This window comes from Rhipicephalus sanguineus, unplaced genomic scaffold (genome assembly GCF_013339695.2).
Source record: "Rhipicephalus sanguineus isolate Rsan-2018 unplaced genomic scaffold, BIME_Rsan_1.4 Seq1800, whole genome shotgun sequence".
In the NCBI taxonomy this organism is placed as follows: Eukaryota; Metazoa; Arthropoda; class Arachnida; order Ixodida; family Ixodidae; genus Rhipicephalus; species Rhipicephalus sanguineus.
In genome coordinates, this window is record NW_023614698.1 from 57,544 (window position 1) to 77,032 (window position 19,489).

A 19,489-nucleotide genomic window follows, 5' to 3' on the forward strand; every position below is an offset into this window, starting at 1 on the left:
AACACGGACGACTTGAATCGCGAAATGAAACAGATAAGCGAGCATAGTGAATGAAAATGCCACTGATATGTGTTGGTCGAGATAAAACTGGCAAGTTTGCGTGTAATAATAATATAATATAACGGGTTTAACGTCCCAAAAAACCACGATATGATTATGAGAGACGCCGTAGTGGAGGGCTCCGGAAATTTCGACCACCTGGGATTCTTTAACGTGCAAGTTTGCGTGTAAGTGGCATCGATACTGCATATAGCCGCCTACCGTATAAAAAAAGAATCACAGTTTCCCCGCAAGGGCGAAGCAATGAATGAGATAGCAACAAATTGTCATGTTATACGAAGGAAGGCTCGTATAGCCAACTCTTTCGGATACGATCTCACGTAACTTTACAATTTATGCGAGGCTTTAACTGATTTAACGTCTGAGGGGAAGCGTCAGCGATGAAATGCAAAGCGATGCAAAGCTAGGCGGACATAGGCACAGTTTAGCACTGAAGGAACCTTCTTTCCGTTCCACCACCTGCATGTCTGCAACCTCCAACTTGCCACCGCTATATATACTATGCTATACTCTCCCTCCTCCTCACACTCCATTTCCCTTTTCCACCCATTGCTATACTGTACAACACATGGCTATGCTATGTACGGCATAGTGCGTGTTTCTATGTTCTTATGTGTTTTCTTCTTCGCGCAGTTTAAACTGTTCTCCTCGACAATCCTTCAATTTGAGCTCGGCTTCAACACCTCCGCTGTAATGCGGTGGAGTAAGGAAATACGGCCACTCCAGGGAGCGAAGCGGTTTTCGTGCAGTCTGTTGTCTCAGCGCGAAGCCGTAAGAGCACAGCCCGTAGAAGAGCATACGAGCCGTTTGGTGATGTCTGCCGTGATATCGGGTGCGCCAGCGTAAGGGACCGCGCCCTTATGGTCAAAGTTCACACTTGATGCTCGAATGTGCTCCGGGGGGGGGGGGGGGTGAAACTCTGCCCCCATCTCCCTAATGGGCAACCCTGCGTACGCCTATGGCCGTCGTTTTCGTTGTTGTTGCTGCTGTTAGCTGTAACTGAAATGCCGTTGCCGGGAGTTGCAGCCTCTCGTAGCTGCCGCAGTGTACGAGTTTGAAGTGAATACTGAGGAACCACTGAAGTCAGTCGACTTGTCTTATTCTCGTCGCGTGCGGCAAAAGACAGCATTCGACACTGGCCAAGTTGCAATGAAAAAGCATTTAATTCATCTTCTGGAATGTCAACACACGTCTTCGTGAGAGAATACGGCTAGCCGCATTTTTTTTTTTTTTTACAAGAGCCTGACGATGATTTCACAACCGCATGCACTTGATCGTGGCTTCGTCTCGCACCCAAGAGTGCGCAAACAAACAACGTGAGCGGCTCACCCGCGGCACAAAAACCGTCCAGCGAAATAACAAAAATAAGCGCTATGCAGATAATCTCTTCGAGATCTACACAGTTATGGTGACAAGTAAACACGCACACACAAATATAATGATATGTAAAACAGCAATACACCGTATGTACAAGCCACGCTCGTCTATTAACAACACATATATACTTGCATTCGAGAGTGAGCGAAGAAGGAACATAATTGACACGACTCTGCAGCACATCATCGCCGCGTCGTGTATCAACGAAGGGCGGTACCTCAGGCGACAAGCTTGCCTCTGTAGCAAGTGAGAAGACACGGTTAGCGCATCTGAACAACAAACAGTGTAATGAACGACACATTCACATCTCCTTTCGTGTTCCCACAAATACACGTCCAAATAGGCATTCCCTCCCGTCTACGGACCATGCTCAACGTGTCTTCGATTTTCAAATAACTTGTAGACTAATTTTTCCGAGTATCACATATGGTGAAACCAGGACTGAATCGCTTAACGTTTTCACAGATTTACAGCTCGCTAAAGTGTTGGTACGGCATTTGGTTGAAACAGCGTATTGGCACACACACTCTTCGCATAACTTGTGAGTTCATCAGTTACTCCTAGTCGAGCCCCTGACAACTGCTTCCATACTTCATGAAATGCTTTTAAGTTTCTGCGATGAACACAGTTGCTGCAGTTCCAGCAATCGAGGTGCACTTGCGATTCAGTGGGGTCAGTATTGTACTCTAAGTACGGCAAAGGGAGTAAAGAATTAACATACTCGAGTACCTGTTTATCATTACGATTACGGTACAAAAGGACAGGACAGCTGTCATTGCGTACTTTCTATTTTTTCGTATCACGACGACTGCCAACGTGACAATTCGAGCCGATTAAGATTGTGAGCGGATAATTTACTAGAAAATATTTTTCTTTATGATGAGTTGAGCATGAAAGTACCCTGACAGCTGTAGAATCTTGGGCAGCTATATTATAACGATCCTTTTCTATTGATTCTACGCCACTGTTATCTGAATTAGTTGATAACGCCAGCCAGATAGGAAAGAAGCCGTCGCTGCAAAATCGCTATTGCGTTAACTGTATTTTAATATTCAGGTTCTGACACATGTGTTCATGGAAATAACTTATTTTCATAGAAACAGCCTGCACTTATTTTCGTAGTATTTGGGACACCGTCTGAACATTCAATATGTACGGTTATAACTACCCGAGGAAACATTTGGAGAACTCGGCACGATCCCTCCTAGCCGCCCTATACTTTTTGAGTGGACACGTTTCACACAACCACGCGCGTGCACGCGCAAACATTCACGCAGCGCTATAGCATAAAGACACACAGACACGAATAATAGTCATACGCATAGTTGTTTTAAAAAAGGCACGCACGTTCGATAGAATCCAGCGTCTGTAGTGAAGTCTTGCTGGAGCAATGGCGGAGGGGCGAACGATGAACAGCCTCAACGGTGAGAAAGTTGAAGAGAGAGGGGGAAAAAAAGCGGTGAAATCAGTGGCTCACAGCTGTTGTCTTAAGTACAAAAAAGAAAAGTGTCCGATTAGCTCTGGGCGACAGTGTGTTGTATTCACAGATGTATACACAGTATTTCACAGGCTTCCACTCTCCTGCGACCATCAAATGCCCTTGTGTATACCATCGTACGGGACGAAAGCTGCAAATGGGATCTCTTTGAATTTCGTTCTATGAATCCTTAGAAATTTTCTGTGTTTTGAAAAGGGGCGCCCGGGGCAACATTCAACTCACTGCCAATTACGTCATCCACAGGCAGAGACATAGGACGACAACCTCAAACTTATATAACGCATGCGGTAGTAAATACAGGCTATGGCTGCTCGTGGGCATCGCACTACTATGTGTTAAGAGCCACGGTTTCTTTCAGAAAGGGCCCTTCGAGACGTAGAAAAGCGAAGGAAAACGTGAATTCAGTACTTAGCATATATCACATGGGTTGCATACAGTACTGCAAAGGGCATCGTGTTTGAGAGTCTTTAATGCACCGAGCTCTCTAAGATATTTGTGCTTGCAATACAACGAGAGAGGCAATATCTTATACAATATAAAAAAAACCATTAGCGAGGCCTTGGAAAAAACATATGTAATCTTTTTACTTCATACTCTAACCAGTAGCCACAACTCATACGAACGCAACTGAACAACAAGCCAGCCTCATGCCCTATGCAAACATTGTAGGCGTGGCTGTATAAGTGGTATCGTGATCCGGCGTCGTTCTATCTAGTAGCCCTAGGCTTAGGGGCCGATCAACACTGCCGAATTAGTTCTAGAATCAGTGCTCCTCCAATATGCAGCGTGCGTCCCGAAAAAAAAAAACAAGAAAGACTACACTATCAAAAGTACGTTAAATCAAACATGAGATTTAATGCCTCTGAGGTACATTGGCAGATGAAGATTCTTAGTGATAACGCCCCGTGGACACATTGAATCTTCCGACTAGATTCTACGCAGACATCACACGATTGCCCCACGACATCCGATAAGGAGAGCTAAGATAAAAGAGGTTGTCTGCTGACGAGGTATCATAATCCTACTGCAGATACTGCAGGCGTGGACTAGACCACTGTCGACATGCGTTGCTTTCCAACGAGGGAAAGCTGTAGCGATGCAGTTCTAGTCGCAGTGCGAGGAAGGCAGCCGCCAACTACTTTTTAAACGAGCGTTAAATAAGAGTAGGGTGGCTGCGCGAATTCAAGCGAGATCAGTGAAACGGAAGGCAACGCAACGAGATTACCACGCCCACCTTTGCAATCTTCACAATATCGTCTTCAACATTGTTTAGTGACTGACACCCATGACTTTTATTACATTAGCATTTGGTTTTCCTTTCGAACGTTCAAATCTTGGGGCTAACGGTTCAGAAAACTACAAAAGTAGCTTGGCAACACGGACACGAATGAACACATATGATCCCTGTGAGCGATGCATAAGCAATTCCACGAGTGATCACTATTATGTGAACATTGTGATGGTTCTGGCAGAATGATAACAATCTTTAGGCATGCGCTGTAAGAAGGGATCTTTGTTTCCTCAAGTATGCAGTCAGAAAGTCAGAAGTAGAACGTAAAAGCGATTAAACAACCATAAACCAGCATGGTCTAGTGCGCGAAAATGGCTTGGACAGCTTCGAAAGTGCGGCTCGAATGTGTCGAGTGTCCGTATGCTATAGCATTTGCCCATTACCCGCAACAGTGTTAAATAAACGCAGCGTGTTTTACGACCCACAGCTTAGGATGGGCAAGCAGTGATGGAAACATTTTCGTCAAAAGAACTGAAACGCCGTCTTTGTGTTACTTCTAGTGAGGAGAATAAATAACTGCGTACATTTATATTTAAAGTTTCGATGGGCGCTTGCAGCAGCGATATTATGAGCCGCCTCTACGGTCGATCACCCTCAGCTTGCTGATGATTACGATACTTTACAAAGCGTGAATTGTTTTTTCACGCGTAGAAGCTTGTGTATACAAGCATCACGTTGTGATGCTCTCTCACGCAAGGACACGCGCATACGAAGAATGTCTGCGTCGGCAAAGGTGGGCGTGGCACAATGTTCTGTCGCTGATAGTTCTCGGCGCACGAGATTTTCTTCAAAGCCGGTTTCTGACAAAGTAAATGAGACTCGTCGCGTAGTAGAGAACGAAGTATCCGGGCATGTAGCGAGCGCTTCAATTTTTTCTTTCACATTAGAAGCACAAATGAAAAAAAATGACAAATAGGAGCGGCCTGCAGGCAACAGATTGTTGAAATCGACACTTTGAGATGCCACGGCGATAACATCTCAAATAATTTTTGCCAACGCGCAGCTTTCGACATAGCTCAAGCACTAAAAGGCGAAATTAGGTACATGAAAAAATAAGCAATGCAAAGGCTCCACAACAAATTGGTGGTGGGGTGATTATGAGTGCTGTAACATCTTTGGCACCGTGCAGAACGTGGAATACGTACTCATGTAAAACAAGCGCATGAAAGCGCTTCTCCAAGACAGTTCTTTTTTTACATGGCTTACATGTTTGCATATACAGAAGAGCGCGTTGTTCTGTACAAAAACAATAAGCATAATGCATGCTTTCAGAGAAAACACTTACGAAACAACGCACAGAACATCAAGAAATCTGGGCATCATTTCGCACAAACTCCAGGCACGAACGCATGGCCTCCTATGAAACCGAAACTATGGAACCATCAAAAGGGTTTCATCGAGACAACGTTGCTAAAGGCAACATGCATTGCGTTTAGCTTTGAATGTTTTACTATTCACAAATATTTATGCATACAATACGAATTTAACAGTGTATTTGGAACTTCGTTGGCAGCCACAACATGTTCCCTCTAACTTCGGACATTTATGTAAACGCCACATATAAGATTCAACTGCGGACGTAGTCAAGCATTTATCATATATCTGACCATATTCATACAACGAAGTCTGGATAGGATGAACGCCTCAAGCGGGCAGCGAAGACGTATCGAAGATTGCATCGAGTTCAAAGCAATTAAACATCTATGCAGCACCGTCAGAACTCGTTTAGATGAGACGCACATTCCTGGCACGGGACATTTATCACTGAAACAGCACGGACAGCGAGATCGCCCCAAGCTAGTTCGAACATATTTCGGTGGTTGAAGCATGACCTGTCTAGAGAGCGGAAGTTTGTTCAATAAGGTCTTGACAGTTCAAAACGAGAGCCTTCGCACGGTTGTCGTTTGCAAGCTATAGCTCGAGACCACGCGGAACAACAATGCATTAATCATTGAACACCGGACCTTCTAGTTGCAGCAACAATAACAAACAGCATGGTATTATCAACAACAGAGCCACCGGCATCGCGAAGGTGTACCATCAGGCGGCGAGCTCAATCTAGTACTTCGCGAGACAAAGAAAGAAAACAAGCTGATTAAGATCGAGCACTCTCGGTTTTCGTACACGCGACGCTGTCTGGAGACGTGCTCTCTCTTGAAATGGCAAGAAGTTTGGCTGTTGGAATGGAATGGTCACACTACGATTTTCTCAGTTCAGCGAGTTTTGCGAAATGCTCGAAAGTGACGTGAATCCGCAGGCAAATGTGAATTTCGCGAGACGATCGCTAGGGAAACGTGAGTCTACTGGCAGTTTGTAAAAAATACGAGGCATTGCCACGCAGTGCCCCGTGGTTCACACCTAATAACTCACAATACAAGCCGACTAAGCGCTTGTGTCGACTATATGCGCTTGTGTCGTCCGTTTCTCCCTTTGTCCACGTTTTTCGCGCAGTTTTTACAGAATACAATACAGCTCAGTACAGGTTTTACACGGTGTTCAAATTGACCTGAACCACACACAGATTGTAGCCCACTGGCCACATGCAGACACTATGATCTACTCAAGAGCCGCGTAAAAGACGACCATAGGCTACATATCTCCAGGAAAGCTATATCTCGAAGAAACCACAGTCGTCTGATAACGCTTAATTTCCTCCTGTAAACGTCCTTCTTGCTTCGCTATGCCATTGCTAAAGTGTCATTTCTTTGATTCATTTAACAACGCTCAACTGTGCGCCGCTTATTCCGCGACGGAACAACCGGCTTAATGGACACTGTTCTCGCACGAGAGGGAGAGAGAGCAGGACACTAGAGAGATGAATGCGATGACGTAGACGACACAGGAATAAAAACCAGGGTGCATCACACTGTGTGGGGGGACTGTGGCCGCAGTGAGGCGGCCACCGTTTGGTGAACGGCGAGTGACGAAACCAGCGTCATCTGGAAGGCATGCCGAACGGCCAGCGCGGCAGCTGCAGGCGCCGGCGCAGGGCTTCGTTGTCCTTGATGCGAAACACGTTGAGCGAGCAGCCCTGGCGTCGGGCGGCCGCCCACGATCAGCTGATTTTCTTCTTCTTCTTGCGCTCGGCCTCCAGGGCCGCGCTGGGCGCCGGCCGGAGCTCGCGGTACATCACCTGCAGTGCGCGAGCCATGTGTAGCTCACAAAAGCGTCAGCGGACTTTCCGCTGTGTAGTTCGCCGATTCATTGCCCGCGTACTCCAAAAGGAAGTGTTCTACAAGCGCACAACAGTATCGTCTCTTGTTCTTGTCCTATCATCTGCGCTGACAATAGGGCATGCTGGTTCATGATCAAAAATGCTGAGTTGCGCAAACAGGACAACGACTAAAGGAAGAGACGGCAACACACAGGATGCGCGCTCGGTGTGTCGTCGTCTCTTCCTTTAGCGCAATTCAACACTTATCTGCGCATTGCCTCTCGACTTATAGCCGATAGCCTGAGCCCCCATACATGTTGAGCATGCTACATCTCTACACCCTGCATATAAATAGGTCCACCTTTCGATTCGACTCGGATAGTAAAGTGTCCAACTTATCTTTCAAACATCAAAAGCATCATAGGGAGGACAGGCGGGGATAACCCCCATCCCTGCAGGCCCTGCAGGGATAATCCCCATCCTAACAATCGTAGCTTTTCTTATACGGCTCTCAGCTAGCAGCATCGGCCCATATACTATACCCACACCGTGGTATCTGCATCTATAGAAGTGTCATGCTGCCCGTTGCTTTAACTATTAGCCACTCACATGTGCAATAAGAGATGAAAAATCCTCGAACAGGGTGTGTCGCTGGAGTCGAAGTTTTGACAAGTGGCCTTGTCTTCTTTAAGGCAGTTGCTGCCTACCTCAGCGCATGTAAGGTAGGCAGCTCCTTCTCTGAAGAAGACAAGGCCACTTGCCGAAACGTCGACTTCAGCGACACCCCCTCTTCGAGGATTTTTCATCTCTTCAAGCCTCCATCTTCTCCTAAACTTCAGTCTCATGTGACGCAACAATACTAACGTCAAATGCGGGCTGTCGACCACACACACACACACACATAACAAGTATCGTATGTTGCACTGTCGCAAGCCATGCGACAAAGGATTTCACTAAATGTGATCGTGTCGAGCTCCTGCGAATGTTTTTCCACCGTGCAAAGCCATAAGTCTTGCCTCAGTGCGCGTTTAACGACATATACTCGGTTACTCAGCGACATATACATTGATTAAGCGTGTTCTGGTGAAGGAACAATATGTGCAATCAGTGAAGAGGCACTAGGCATGTGTGAATAGTGCGTGACGTCGTGCTACGCGGCTGTCACCTGCGAACAAACCTAGTAAAATGCCCTACGCGCATCCGCCATGTTACTTTGAACGTGCTGTGATGTATCAGCTTGGTTCCATCAAACAATTTGCTCTACGCGAGAAACTGGTTTTTAAGAGCAAGCGAACAATGAAAGGTTACCCAAAGGTAAAAGTTACAATATAAATTATAAACACAAGACGCCCCACGAAGCGAGGATAAGGCACACACAAGCACTGATTATCAACTATTTCATTCCTTCAGACGTCAACCCATGTATAAGCCCAAGACAACCCAACCGCACGTGCGCACACAGCAATACATCTAATCGAAAAGTAAAAATCGTTTGAATATGATTTCGTGAGTCCGCATATCTAATATACTGGCTGTCACCCTTGATTGACTTTTCGATCAGATATATTGTGTGCGCATGTGCGGTTGCGTCGCCTTGGGCTTATATATGCATTGACGTATGAAGCAATAAAGCAGTTGACACCCCGTGTGTTTTCTTCGTGGGGCGCCTTTTATGCTTGCGCTGTAACTTTTTACATCAGGATTATGTACCAACTAGGCCCAACTGAAGTTTTATTGAAGGATATGATAGCGTGGTAATCTTAATATTTGGGGAGTTCAGCGCGGTAATCTTCTTATTTTACCGTCGCCCTTACCTTTTCCTCATTGTCGGGCACGCGACTCAGGAAGTCCATCACTTCGTTGTTTGGAACCACGTCGGGACTGCGTAGTTTCTTGGTGAACTTGTTTATCCCTGCGTGGGTGACGTTTTGTAGATCAGCAAACTGAAGTAAAGCCCATAAATACATTCATAAATGCTCTTCGATTGCCAGCATGTGAGAAAACACACAGAACGGCGTGAACTGAGGAAAGGAACGCCCTCTCACCCCAGGCCATGACGACGTAGCGAATGGGCACGTAGTAGAGGATGCACGTGACCAATAGCAACACGATGATGGCCAACCAGGACAGCTGAGGCACGCTGAAGTTAAACGTGCTGCAACAAAAAAAAAATCAAAATCAAGCGCACGAAGCTTCCTTGCTAAGCAAAAAGAAATAGTAAGTTCACTCAGACGCCCCTCGTAATCAGAAACGCAAGCTTCACTTGCCGATCCAAGATATGAATAAGTTTTGGGGTAGCATCTCGCTGAACCGCCGTGTTAGACTAGCAGCTGTCTCACTGCTAAGCTCTAGGATGCGGGTTCAAATCCCAGCCACGGCGGCCGCATTTCGGTGGGGCAAAATGCAACAACACTCGTCTACTTAGATTCAGGCGCACGTTAACGAGCTCCAAGTGGTCAAAATTAGAGTTACTGTATATGCTACCTTTAGGTAGCAGAGTTGTGCATCTGTTTTCCAAACGCCGCTAGCAACCATGCATTGCGGAGAAGCTGAATCTCGGGCCAATTTTTGTATTTCTCGACGCCGCCGCTGAAGCTCACTCAATTAACACTAGTCATCAACAGCCAATGTTTATCGCCGGACTTCGACACGCCAGACATGTTTATCGGCGACGCGGTAGGCATGTCGCCTGCAAAAATGGAGTGCGACTTCACCGCATAGCTGTGGTTGCTAGCCGGACCTATGCGCTACTCTGCTACCTAAAGGTAGCATATACAGTGACTCTAGTCAAAATCAATCCGGAGCGCCCGCAACGGCGCGCCTCATAATAATCATAGCGTGGTTTTATCACGTAAAACTCCAGTACTTATTAGTATTAGCATCTAATTCACATTAGAAACAGCAAGTTTACCATTGAGCATGCTTCAATTTACCTAGTGTGCGTTAAAGTCGAGCAGCGTTCAATCAATCGTGCAGAAAAGTAACGCTCGGCTGTCAAAACTAGCCACGCGTTTTGATATTACAGTGGGAGTCTTTGCACTTTATCCTGGATAAATTGAGACCATAGCAGAACCTACGACGGCTAAAGCTCGTGCACGCGATTTATTGTGAGGAAATGGTCCCATGCATATGCCCAAAGCATTCTCGCTCGCAAGTGCTATTTACGATAAGCAGGTCGCCCCTTCGCCATGTGCAGCATCACGATTGGCATTAACTTGCTCATAGGAACAATTCTACCGCAAGAGCTTGTTTGTGAATACGGGGCCTTGAGTCATACACTAAACAGGCCCCCCACGTGTCATGAAACTTCACTGAGCTCTCGGACATGGTCGGGAGCACAGCTGTCATCTGCGCGCTCCATGTCGTCACGTGAAAATGCGCCGCTTTCATTTTCCTGCAACTGTTTCGACGTACGAAATATATGTATATATAGTTTACATATACGTATTTGTACATACAGAGTATACACACACATACATACACGCATATAGATTTCCGTCCACAATGGTCTTTACCACTGTCAGCATTTGTCTCCGCTATTTTACCACCCGCAAATCATGTACAATGTAGAAAGTACTTTGCGCCATGCATCTGCAGCCGATGAGCATCATTTGGTTTTCTTATGCCGTGGGGCAAATGCTATTCGCGGTGCTTCTTCACGAATGGCTCGAAGCTTACAAGACTGACCAACTTGACAACTGCGAGCTACGTCCTTATGGGCAAAACGTTTGGTAAAACTCCCCTGCAGTAACCTCACGTAGAAATTTACAACGTAGGTTAATACGTGGAGGAAAGAAGGAACGGACACGCGGACAGCGCCGTAACGCGGACACGTAGACATGAACAAAGTTGCCTTCTTCTTTTCGTGTCTTACTTTGTCGACATGTAGCCTTGTGCAGTGAGCATTGTTAGGGGATAAACTACCAAACTAGCGACAAACTTTTACGTTCATTAAACAGGTCAGCGCGCTTACGGTTAGATTTCTCTTTTCATTAGACTGTGAGGCAGGACAAGCAAAATCTGCAGAAGATATGAAATCATGCCAAAATATTGTTCCATTACTTGACACAGTATACGCTGGGACTGTGGCACCTTGTTTCGTAGCCAGGTTCAGGGAGGAGCATAAGAATAAGAAAAAAGAACGTCCACTTGCTCACTTGTTGATTCTTTCTCCAAGCGATGCCACTTCTCCGAGAACATTCTGAACGGTAGCCGTGGCTTCCTGGACGGCTTGTAGCCGCTCTTTGAGGCTCTTCTTCTCCTCCTGGTGCCCAGGGCAAAACCAAGACAGAGGAATGGCGGTGAGTGCGAAACGCGTTTGGGGACGAGCACCGTTCTAACAGAAACCGTGCTATCAGAAATATGATCATGTTGTAGAGCACGTAATGAATACAGAAAAGAAGTCAAGAGTGTAAGAAAGGCGTTAGCAGAAATGCTATTAAATCTAGTTTCGAAAAAGTATGTTAGTCTTTAAAGGGGTACTGACACGAATATTTTCAGTTGTCGTTTTTTTGCGTCAAATGAAAGGTCAAGCCCTCAAGAACCTAGAAAAGGTAGTGCTAAGCGCGAATGCGCCCTGAAAAAGTAATTACAGTATGTTTTAAAAGCCAGTTTTGGTTCTTACTGTACCCTGACGTCACAACACGGTATGAGCTTCACGTCACGTGCTCGCACAATATATAGTGACGTTTCCACGGCCGCTCCGTACCGTGGCTCCGTTCGTGACGCGCAAGCGGCCATTTTGGAAGTTTTGATGACGCACAAGCGGCCATCTTGGAAGTTTTGGCACCTAACGTCATCACAACTAGCCAAGCTGCAGCGTGAAGTCACCAGAATTAGTACTGTAGCCTGACGTCAAGCTAGTGTCGATGTCAGTAGGTGCGCCATGGAAAAATTGACTTTAATATCAAATTAAAATATCTTATCGGCATTTGCTGAGCTTCACACTTGCTCAGAGCCGTCTCTGCATACAGGAGATTTGTATGGCAGAGTAAACACGCCTTCGCAAAAAGGTGTCAGTACCCCTTTAAAGGTCAACTCCGGCGATTTTCCGAGGTCAATGGATCTCAATAAAATTCGCTGGGTACGTTCCTTTTCACGTCCCCGTTATTTATGCCAAATTACAAGCTGGAGAGATACGCAGATTCATTACAAATTAATTTTATTGATTGCCCTGACTCTCCGCACCTCGCTTTCCAGAATTGTTGGCAACATTCTGTGCGCGACGCCATTTTTGGCATAGCGGAAGCGACGGAACCGAGGGGCCACTAAGGCGTCTGCTATCCGCAAGGCAATAATCATGTGTGTTTGGCCAGCGCTTCGTTGGCTGGGCGTGTGAATTTCAGTTCCTTGTGGTAGTGCGTGCGAGGGGTGGCAAGTGGTGTTGCGTTGTGGGCTGCACACGATTCCCCTTGGCAGTCACGAAACACTCGTACCTAACGATTACTCTGCGTCCTTATATTAGAGTGTTTTAGCTAGCAATGCCGGTTTACCGCACGGAAAGTACGGTAATACCGTACCAGCTAAAGAATGCACATGCGTGAACATTACCGTACGGAAACACTTTCCGTAACATATACAGGGTGCACCGTGACCGGGCCTATCGGTATACGGTGAGCTGCGCGTCGTGCGAAACAACGTAGCCTAATCTAGCAACGTTGGTGCGAAAGGTGGCTCGTGCTTGGCTTACATTAAATTCCTTCGGTCTTACCAACGCGATGTTGAACGCCGCTATTGCCAAACGTATGCACTCTTCTCACAGCAATATTAAGAAGCTTTAGTTAGTCCGCAAACTTCTCAGCGATAGCATTTTACCCGATCGCGGCCCCACAAACTTGAGCTGCCTGGGCAGGTGGCGCCATCTGGCGGTGGAATGCGCAACCAGGCAAGCAAAGAACTAAACAGGTGTGTTCCAATTCATCGAAGAGGAACGGCGATTAGTTGTCCTCTAAATGCGTCGGAATCGCAGCTGTAATTTTTCGACAGCTCCGAAGAGCTTGTGCACGTGGCACGGTCAGTCGCACACAAGATATATTTCCGACGGAGTCACCTTTCCCTTGAGCGTCTGCTCTTCGCTGCATTCGCAGTTTTCATACTAGGGTCATTCCACGCCAAACGTCCCAAACATTGCGCTCGACCCTCTCCAATTGTATTGTAAAAAATTGTGGACGTTCATATCAGTGCACTATTTGCCCTCGGAAAGTATTTTCTGGAAACAAAATTTTTTCTTGTCTGTTACAGTGATTTGAATTTTGCCGTAGTGGGTGAAACATAGGTTGCGAAAAAATACTCTAAAAAATACAATACTTTCCGGAACGCCTTAAATATCTGCTGTTTACTTGAAAAGGAATGGCACTATCTTATTATCACCCATTGACGACCACTACTTTGTCTCACGATGTGCTTTGCGGTGAAGCAATGCTGCAATTAGGCGCCCATTTTGATTATTTTTTAAAAATTTCTACGAATACTACAGACAAAATAGGACTATATCACATGGCTGGATAGTTGGCAGTAAGTGTGTCAAAAAAGTATTGAAGTCGATGACCGAGTAGTTTCGACGTGGAAGGGGCGCAAACATTGAAAAACGTGTGAAATGCCCCACGTTCATGCACACGTAGAGTGGTTATGCGGTCCAAGTAAAAATGCACGCTTGGTCTCGTTGGGAAGAGTAAACAAAGGAGATTTATTTGTGAAAGTTTAATGGGAATGTTTTTTTTTGTTTTAGGCGAGAAACAAAAATTTATGTTGAGCGTTCGCGGCGTGCCTGGGCGCGGGCCTGTAAGTCCGCTTCACTGCGCCGCCACTGTTCCTTGGGGCAACGGAAGTATGCAGCGCCCACGCGGGTGGCAACATCGTGTGCTGCTGTGAGTTTTCACGTTGCTGAAAACATGCATGTTTCGGAAGGGCACTAAAGGCGGCCGGTTAGTAGTCGGAGCTGAGCACGATTTCATTGCCACGTCACTGCATGCACACGTACGACAGGCGCATAGCTTGGGTTGTGTTTTCGATCTCTGCGGAGGTTGCAGTTCTTACTTCCGTTGCCGACGTATGGTCTTCGCCACTTGAAATGCCTGTGTTGCTGAGTAGGTGGTGAGCCCGGCATTAAGAGTGGTCAGTGATGATGGCACGAAATGGTAAAACGTGCGTGCACCTTTGAGGGAGATTGTAGACTCAAACCTTGCTGAGAGCTCAACTTTCTTCCGCGCTGCATGCGATGCCTTCATCTTAGTAATCGCCTTGCGATTACTTAGCGAAGGCGATAGACATTTAAAAGGGCGAAGCCGCCTTAAAGCCGGCTTCGTCCTTTTGTATATTTATCGCTTTCGGTTTCCGTTGTACAGGGTCTCCGTCTAAAATATGACACGATAGCAGTATACTCACCATTCGCAATGTTTATCTTACGCGCTGCCAAGGGATGCGGCCGAAAGACGAACCTTCGAGTGCCGCGTGCTCGCTCGGCGACGCGATCACCGGAGCAAAGTTCACCTCTGCCGAAGATCCGAGCGTAAGAATACGTAGCACGATTCGGCTCCGAGGCACGAATGGCGCGAGTCACGTTCAAGCGAGCTGCCCATAAAAAAGAATTATAAGTGTATTCCCGGTGCCTGTTAGCCACTTTTATTATATAATAATATATTTTAAACGAACCATCACTCGTTTTTCCTGACACTTCGTCGGCGACACTGCGGAAAGGCGAAGAATGTGTGTCGAAACGTGAAAACTCACAGCAGCACACGATCTTGCCACCCGCGTGGGCGCTGCATACTTCCGTTACCCCAAGGAACATTGGCGGCGCAGCGAAGCGGACTTACGGGCCCGCGCCCAGGCACGCCGCGAACGCTCAACATAAATTTTTGTTTCTCGCCTAAAACAAAAAAAAACGCTACGATTAAACTTTCACAAATAAATCTCCTTTGTCTACTCTTCCCAACGACATCAAGCGTGCATTTTTACTTGGACCGCATCACCACTCTACATGTGCCTGTAAAATCTCCTAACACCAGCTTGTTTTTCTATAGTCCTCTGGCAACCATGTAATCCGGAACTCTCACCACTGGCATTCTCATCGCAATAAACATCAGTCTTTCGAAAACCACAACGATGGCGTGTGGCGTCTCTTTCGTCTCCCAATAGTTTCTTTATTTTGGTGCCGAAACCCGGGAGCTGAAGCGACCATCAGTTCAGCATTGCAAAGAGGCCATCATGCGTCGGCATTCCGACGGACTTTACCGTTAACTCAACGATCCTTGGAGGTGCAACCGCCTTGGACTTCACGGTTCTTACAACGAGGCCTAACGACGCCACAAGCCACGCCCTGTGAAACTGAAACCTAAAGCCAGCGGCGAAGAAAGACTCTACTTACCTCCGAGGTCAATCGTGGTGCTGAAAGCAACGCAACGACGGAGGTACGTACGATGGAACGACTTAAGAAAAAACGAAGCGCTCTGAGAACCCAAGCGACGAAGTTGATATCCGAGGCAGATTCATCGCTAGAAGCACAAGCAGACGAAACGACACTGAACGTGCTGTCAGCAAGACTCGGCGCCCTCCTAACACAGCTGAACGAGGTGGACGCTGCTGTCGAGCCGCTTGTGCCGGACGAAGAAGCCGAGGAGAACTACGCACGTACAATCGCGTACAACGACAGAATAATAACCTACGTCGCAAGGCTCAGCCAACAAGCCGGAGCGCAACGAGCGAACGCCATCACCGCAGCGGAGGCGTCACGGGCCCCTCGCAACGGGAACCTGAGAGCCAACGGTTCAAAGGTGAAGTTGCCGAAACTCGAGCTGCAGCGGTTTAGCGGCGCCGCCACGGAGTGGCAGCCCTTCTGGGAGCAGTACCAGCAAGCCATACACGACAACGACGCTCTTTCCGACGGAGAGAAGTTTGTATTTGCAGTCGGCGCTTTCTGGGAGGGCAGCAGCGGCGGTGGCCGGTATACAAGCGACCGCAGCCAACTATAATACGGTCATCGAGCTTTTGAAGGAGCGTTTCGGACGCACAGATGTGCTCATGCAGGAGCATCTTACGCAGTTGCTGGACCTCCCAACTGTACGAAGCGGGCAGGAGGTAAGAGACCTACGTCGCCTCTATGACCACATGCAGCGAAATATAGCCGCTCTCACGGCACTTGGAGTTCAGACAGGCAGCTACGGAGCAATGCTTGCCTCCGCACTTCTGCGAATGCTGCCAGGCGAACTAGTGGTAGAATATCACAAACATTGCTCTGCAGAGAAAAAGGAGGATAGCTTGTGCATTGCGAGTTTGCAATGTTTTCTCAAAAACGAAGTAGAGAGCCGGGAAAAGGCGTTGCAGGTCGGGCAGAGAGAAGGCAAAGGCAGTAGTACAAAACCACGTTTTGATAACGAAAGGTCCAGAGCTCCGAGGGCGTCAGCAACTTCACTCTTAACGGCTAGTGATTCCAAACAGAAAGAGCCTTGTGCGTTTTGTGCCGCTAAGGATCACGTGACGAAGGAATGCCAGACGCCGCTTTCTCTTGAAGAAAGAAAAGGGGCACTCCTCAAAGCTGGCAGATGCTTCCGATGTTCTATTAAAGGGCACACATCGCGAGAATGTCGCAACAAAGGAGTAAAGTGTAAAATATGCAGTAAGAGGCACCTTACTCAAATGTGCAATCCTGCGTGGAAGCCTGTTGCTAACACAGCAACCGAATTGCACTCTGCGACAGGTAGCAAAGATGACAAAACGACAACTGTACTGCTCCAGACAGCTCAAATATGGGCAAAGGGTACCCAGCGAAGACTGCTCACCCGTGCACTATTTGATGGCGGAAGTCAGAGAACATTTGTGACAGAAGAACTGTCACCTCAGCTGAATTTGGAAGTACTTGGTGAGGAAGACATTACCATTTTCCCTTTGGAGGAGCAGACAGTGCCATTAAGAAAAGGCGCAGGCGAGTACGGCTTTGGTTGAGGAGTCAGTATGACAGAAAAGAACACTGTCTCGAGGCCTTGGAGATACCTGAGATCTGTTCTGACGAGCTTCTTGTGCCCGAGAAGGTGATGAAGAGGTCGAAATGAAAGTGGCTGACCTAGCTGACGTTACCTTGCCGCCTGCACAATTAGAGCAAAAGGGCATGGTATACTGATTGGCGCTGACTACTATTGGAGTCTAGTGACCGGCGAAGTGCAGAAGCTTCAGGGTGGCCTAGTTGCAATTAAAACTCACTTCGGGTGACACTGCAGGGCACAGTGCCGTACAGCAACACCAGTACAACGGTAGCTGTCCTTCGAGCCGTTGTAGCGGGAAAACAAATGTGCATTGACGACTCAGCTCAAATCTTTCTGGGAGCTCGAAAGCATGGGTATTTGTGGACCAAGTTCCACATAATCAGGAGCACGAAGAAGTCATAAGGCTTTTGAGTCATCCATTAAGTTCACCAATGGAAGATACGAAGTAGCTCTTCCCTGGAAGCCCGTGGATTTTCGTCTTGCTGACAACGAGGGAGTTGCAAAGAAACGTTTGGCCAGCCTCACACAGAACTGTTGAAAGATGAGGCAATGCTGACGAAGTACGACGAGGCCATACGTCAGTACCTTGAACAAGGATTCGCCGAGCGCTCCCGAAGGACGCAGTAAGCATTGAAAACAGATTGTATTACATGCCCCACCGAGCTGTGTTGCGCCCTGCTAGCCTGTCAACTAGCGTCAGAGTAGTCTTTGATGCGTCGTCGAGCGATACCGGGTGCGTGTCACTGAATGAAGCACTGGATTCAGGACCGAACTTAAACCCAGATATCTTAAAGGTCATGCTCAATTTCAGAACGCACCGCATCGGACTCAGTGCTGATATCGAAAAGGCGTTTTTACAAATATCACTGAGAAAGGAAGATAGAGATGCCGTACGCTTCCTGGTATGGGAGAAGTACCAACTAAGAAAAACCCGAATCCGTCACTTGAAGTCTGGAGGATGACACGAGTCCCTTTCGGAGTGACCAGTAGCCCATTTCTGCTTGCTGCCACGATACGTCACCATCTCGGTATGATGGACAACTGTTCGGGCACAGCACGAACACTGGCCGAGAGCTTCTACGTCGACGACCTCATTTCAGGTGCCGACACGGAAGAAGCAGCTGAAGAATTCTATCGAGAAGCACTGGGCATAATGAAAGGGGCAAGCATGTCCTTCGAAAGTGGAATTCAAATTCCAAAACGTTGCAGGAGATATTTCAGAATGAAGGAACTGGATGTCCCACGAACACAGTGCAGTGCCCTACAAGCAGTACTACGCGTGTGTTAGGACTTGTATGGGATAAAGAAAAGGACCACCTTGCCTTTTCTATAGAGCCTATCTTAGATTTCCTTGACCGAAACTGCAACACCAAAAGATTCATTCTTCAAGCATCAGCGCGTATTTTCGATCCCTTAGGTCTGCTTTCTCCAGTCACTGTGACTGCCAAATTGATGTTCCAAGAACTTGGGAACTAGGCGTTGGCTGGGATGCACCATTGCCCGAAGAGGTGCAAGCAGTGTGGACGCAATGGCACACTGCACTGTATCATTTAACTGAGGTAACCGTTCCAAGATGTTGTGTCAGTGCTGAATATGACAAAATAGAGATTCATATATTCACTGATGCAAGCCCCAAGGCATACGGAGCGGTTGCATACTTGCGGGTTTGTCGACTGGGCATTCCAAATGCAAATTTGATCTTGTCCAAATCGAGAGTAGCCCCACTAAAGAAGCTTTCCCTTCCAAGACTTGAATTGATGGGTATGCTAATGGGTGCCCGACTGAAAGACTACCTGGCCCGATCATTTTCACTACAAGTAGAAGAGTGGTTTCTGTGGACGGATTCAACCATCGCACTTCACTGGGTCCGGGGCTCTGCGAGCAGTGGAACCCTTCGTGGCTAACAGAGTGATGGAGATCCAACGGCTCACAGATCCAGACCAATGGAACCACTGCCCAGGTGCAGAAATGCAGCTGACCTCCTAACACGAGGAGTTTCGCCTGAAGTGCTCAAAACAACTACGGTTTGGTGGCATGGACCTCCATGGCTGTCCCAGCCCTCTGCGGATTGGCCACGCAGCGAAAACGTCTGGTGAAGACATAACTGCGGAAGATGAAAGAAAGCCAGTTCA

The 19,489-nt window shown here is 47.3% G+C and overlaps 1 protein-coding gene across 1 annotated transcript; it reads right to left on the reverse strand.

Moving 5' to 3' along the window:
- Positions 1 to 1,200: 1,200 nt before the first annotated feature.
- Positions 1,201 to 15,443, reverse strand: LOC119376661 (multiple C2 and transmembrane domain-containing protein). Its single transcript, XM_037646415.2, has 5 exons — positions 15,435 to 15,443; positions 11,538 to 11,644; positions 9,426 to 9,535; positions 9,195 to 9,292; positions 1,201 to 7,359 (listed from the first exon to the last, which is right to left on the reverse strand). The coding sequence occupies exons 1-5, from the start codon at positions 15,441 to 15,443 to the stop codon at positions 7,282 to 7,284; spliced, it is 402 nt and encodes a 133-aa protein (XP_037502343.1). The 3' UTR covers positions 1,201 to 7,281.
- Positions 15,444 to 19,489: the final 4,046 nt, after the last annotated feature.

Bases quoted from the DNA above. Each gene is read 5' to 3' on its own strand.
- LOC119376661 (XM_037646415.2), bottom strand. The intron at 9,293-9,425 runs GTGAGAGGGCGT...TCACCCACGCAG, and splicing joins CTACGTCGTCATGGCCTGGG to GGATAAACAAGTTCACCAAG. The intron at 7,360-9,194 runs GTAAGGGCGACG...CGCGCACTGCAG, and splicing joins TGCCCGACAATGAGGAAAAG to GTGATGTACCGCGAGCTCCG.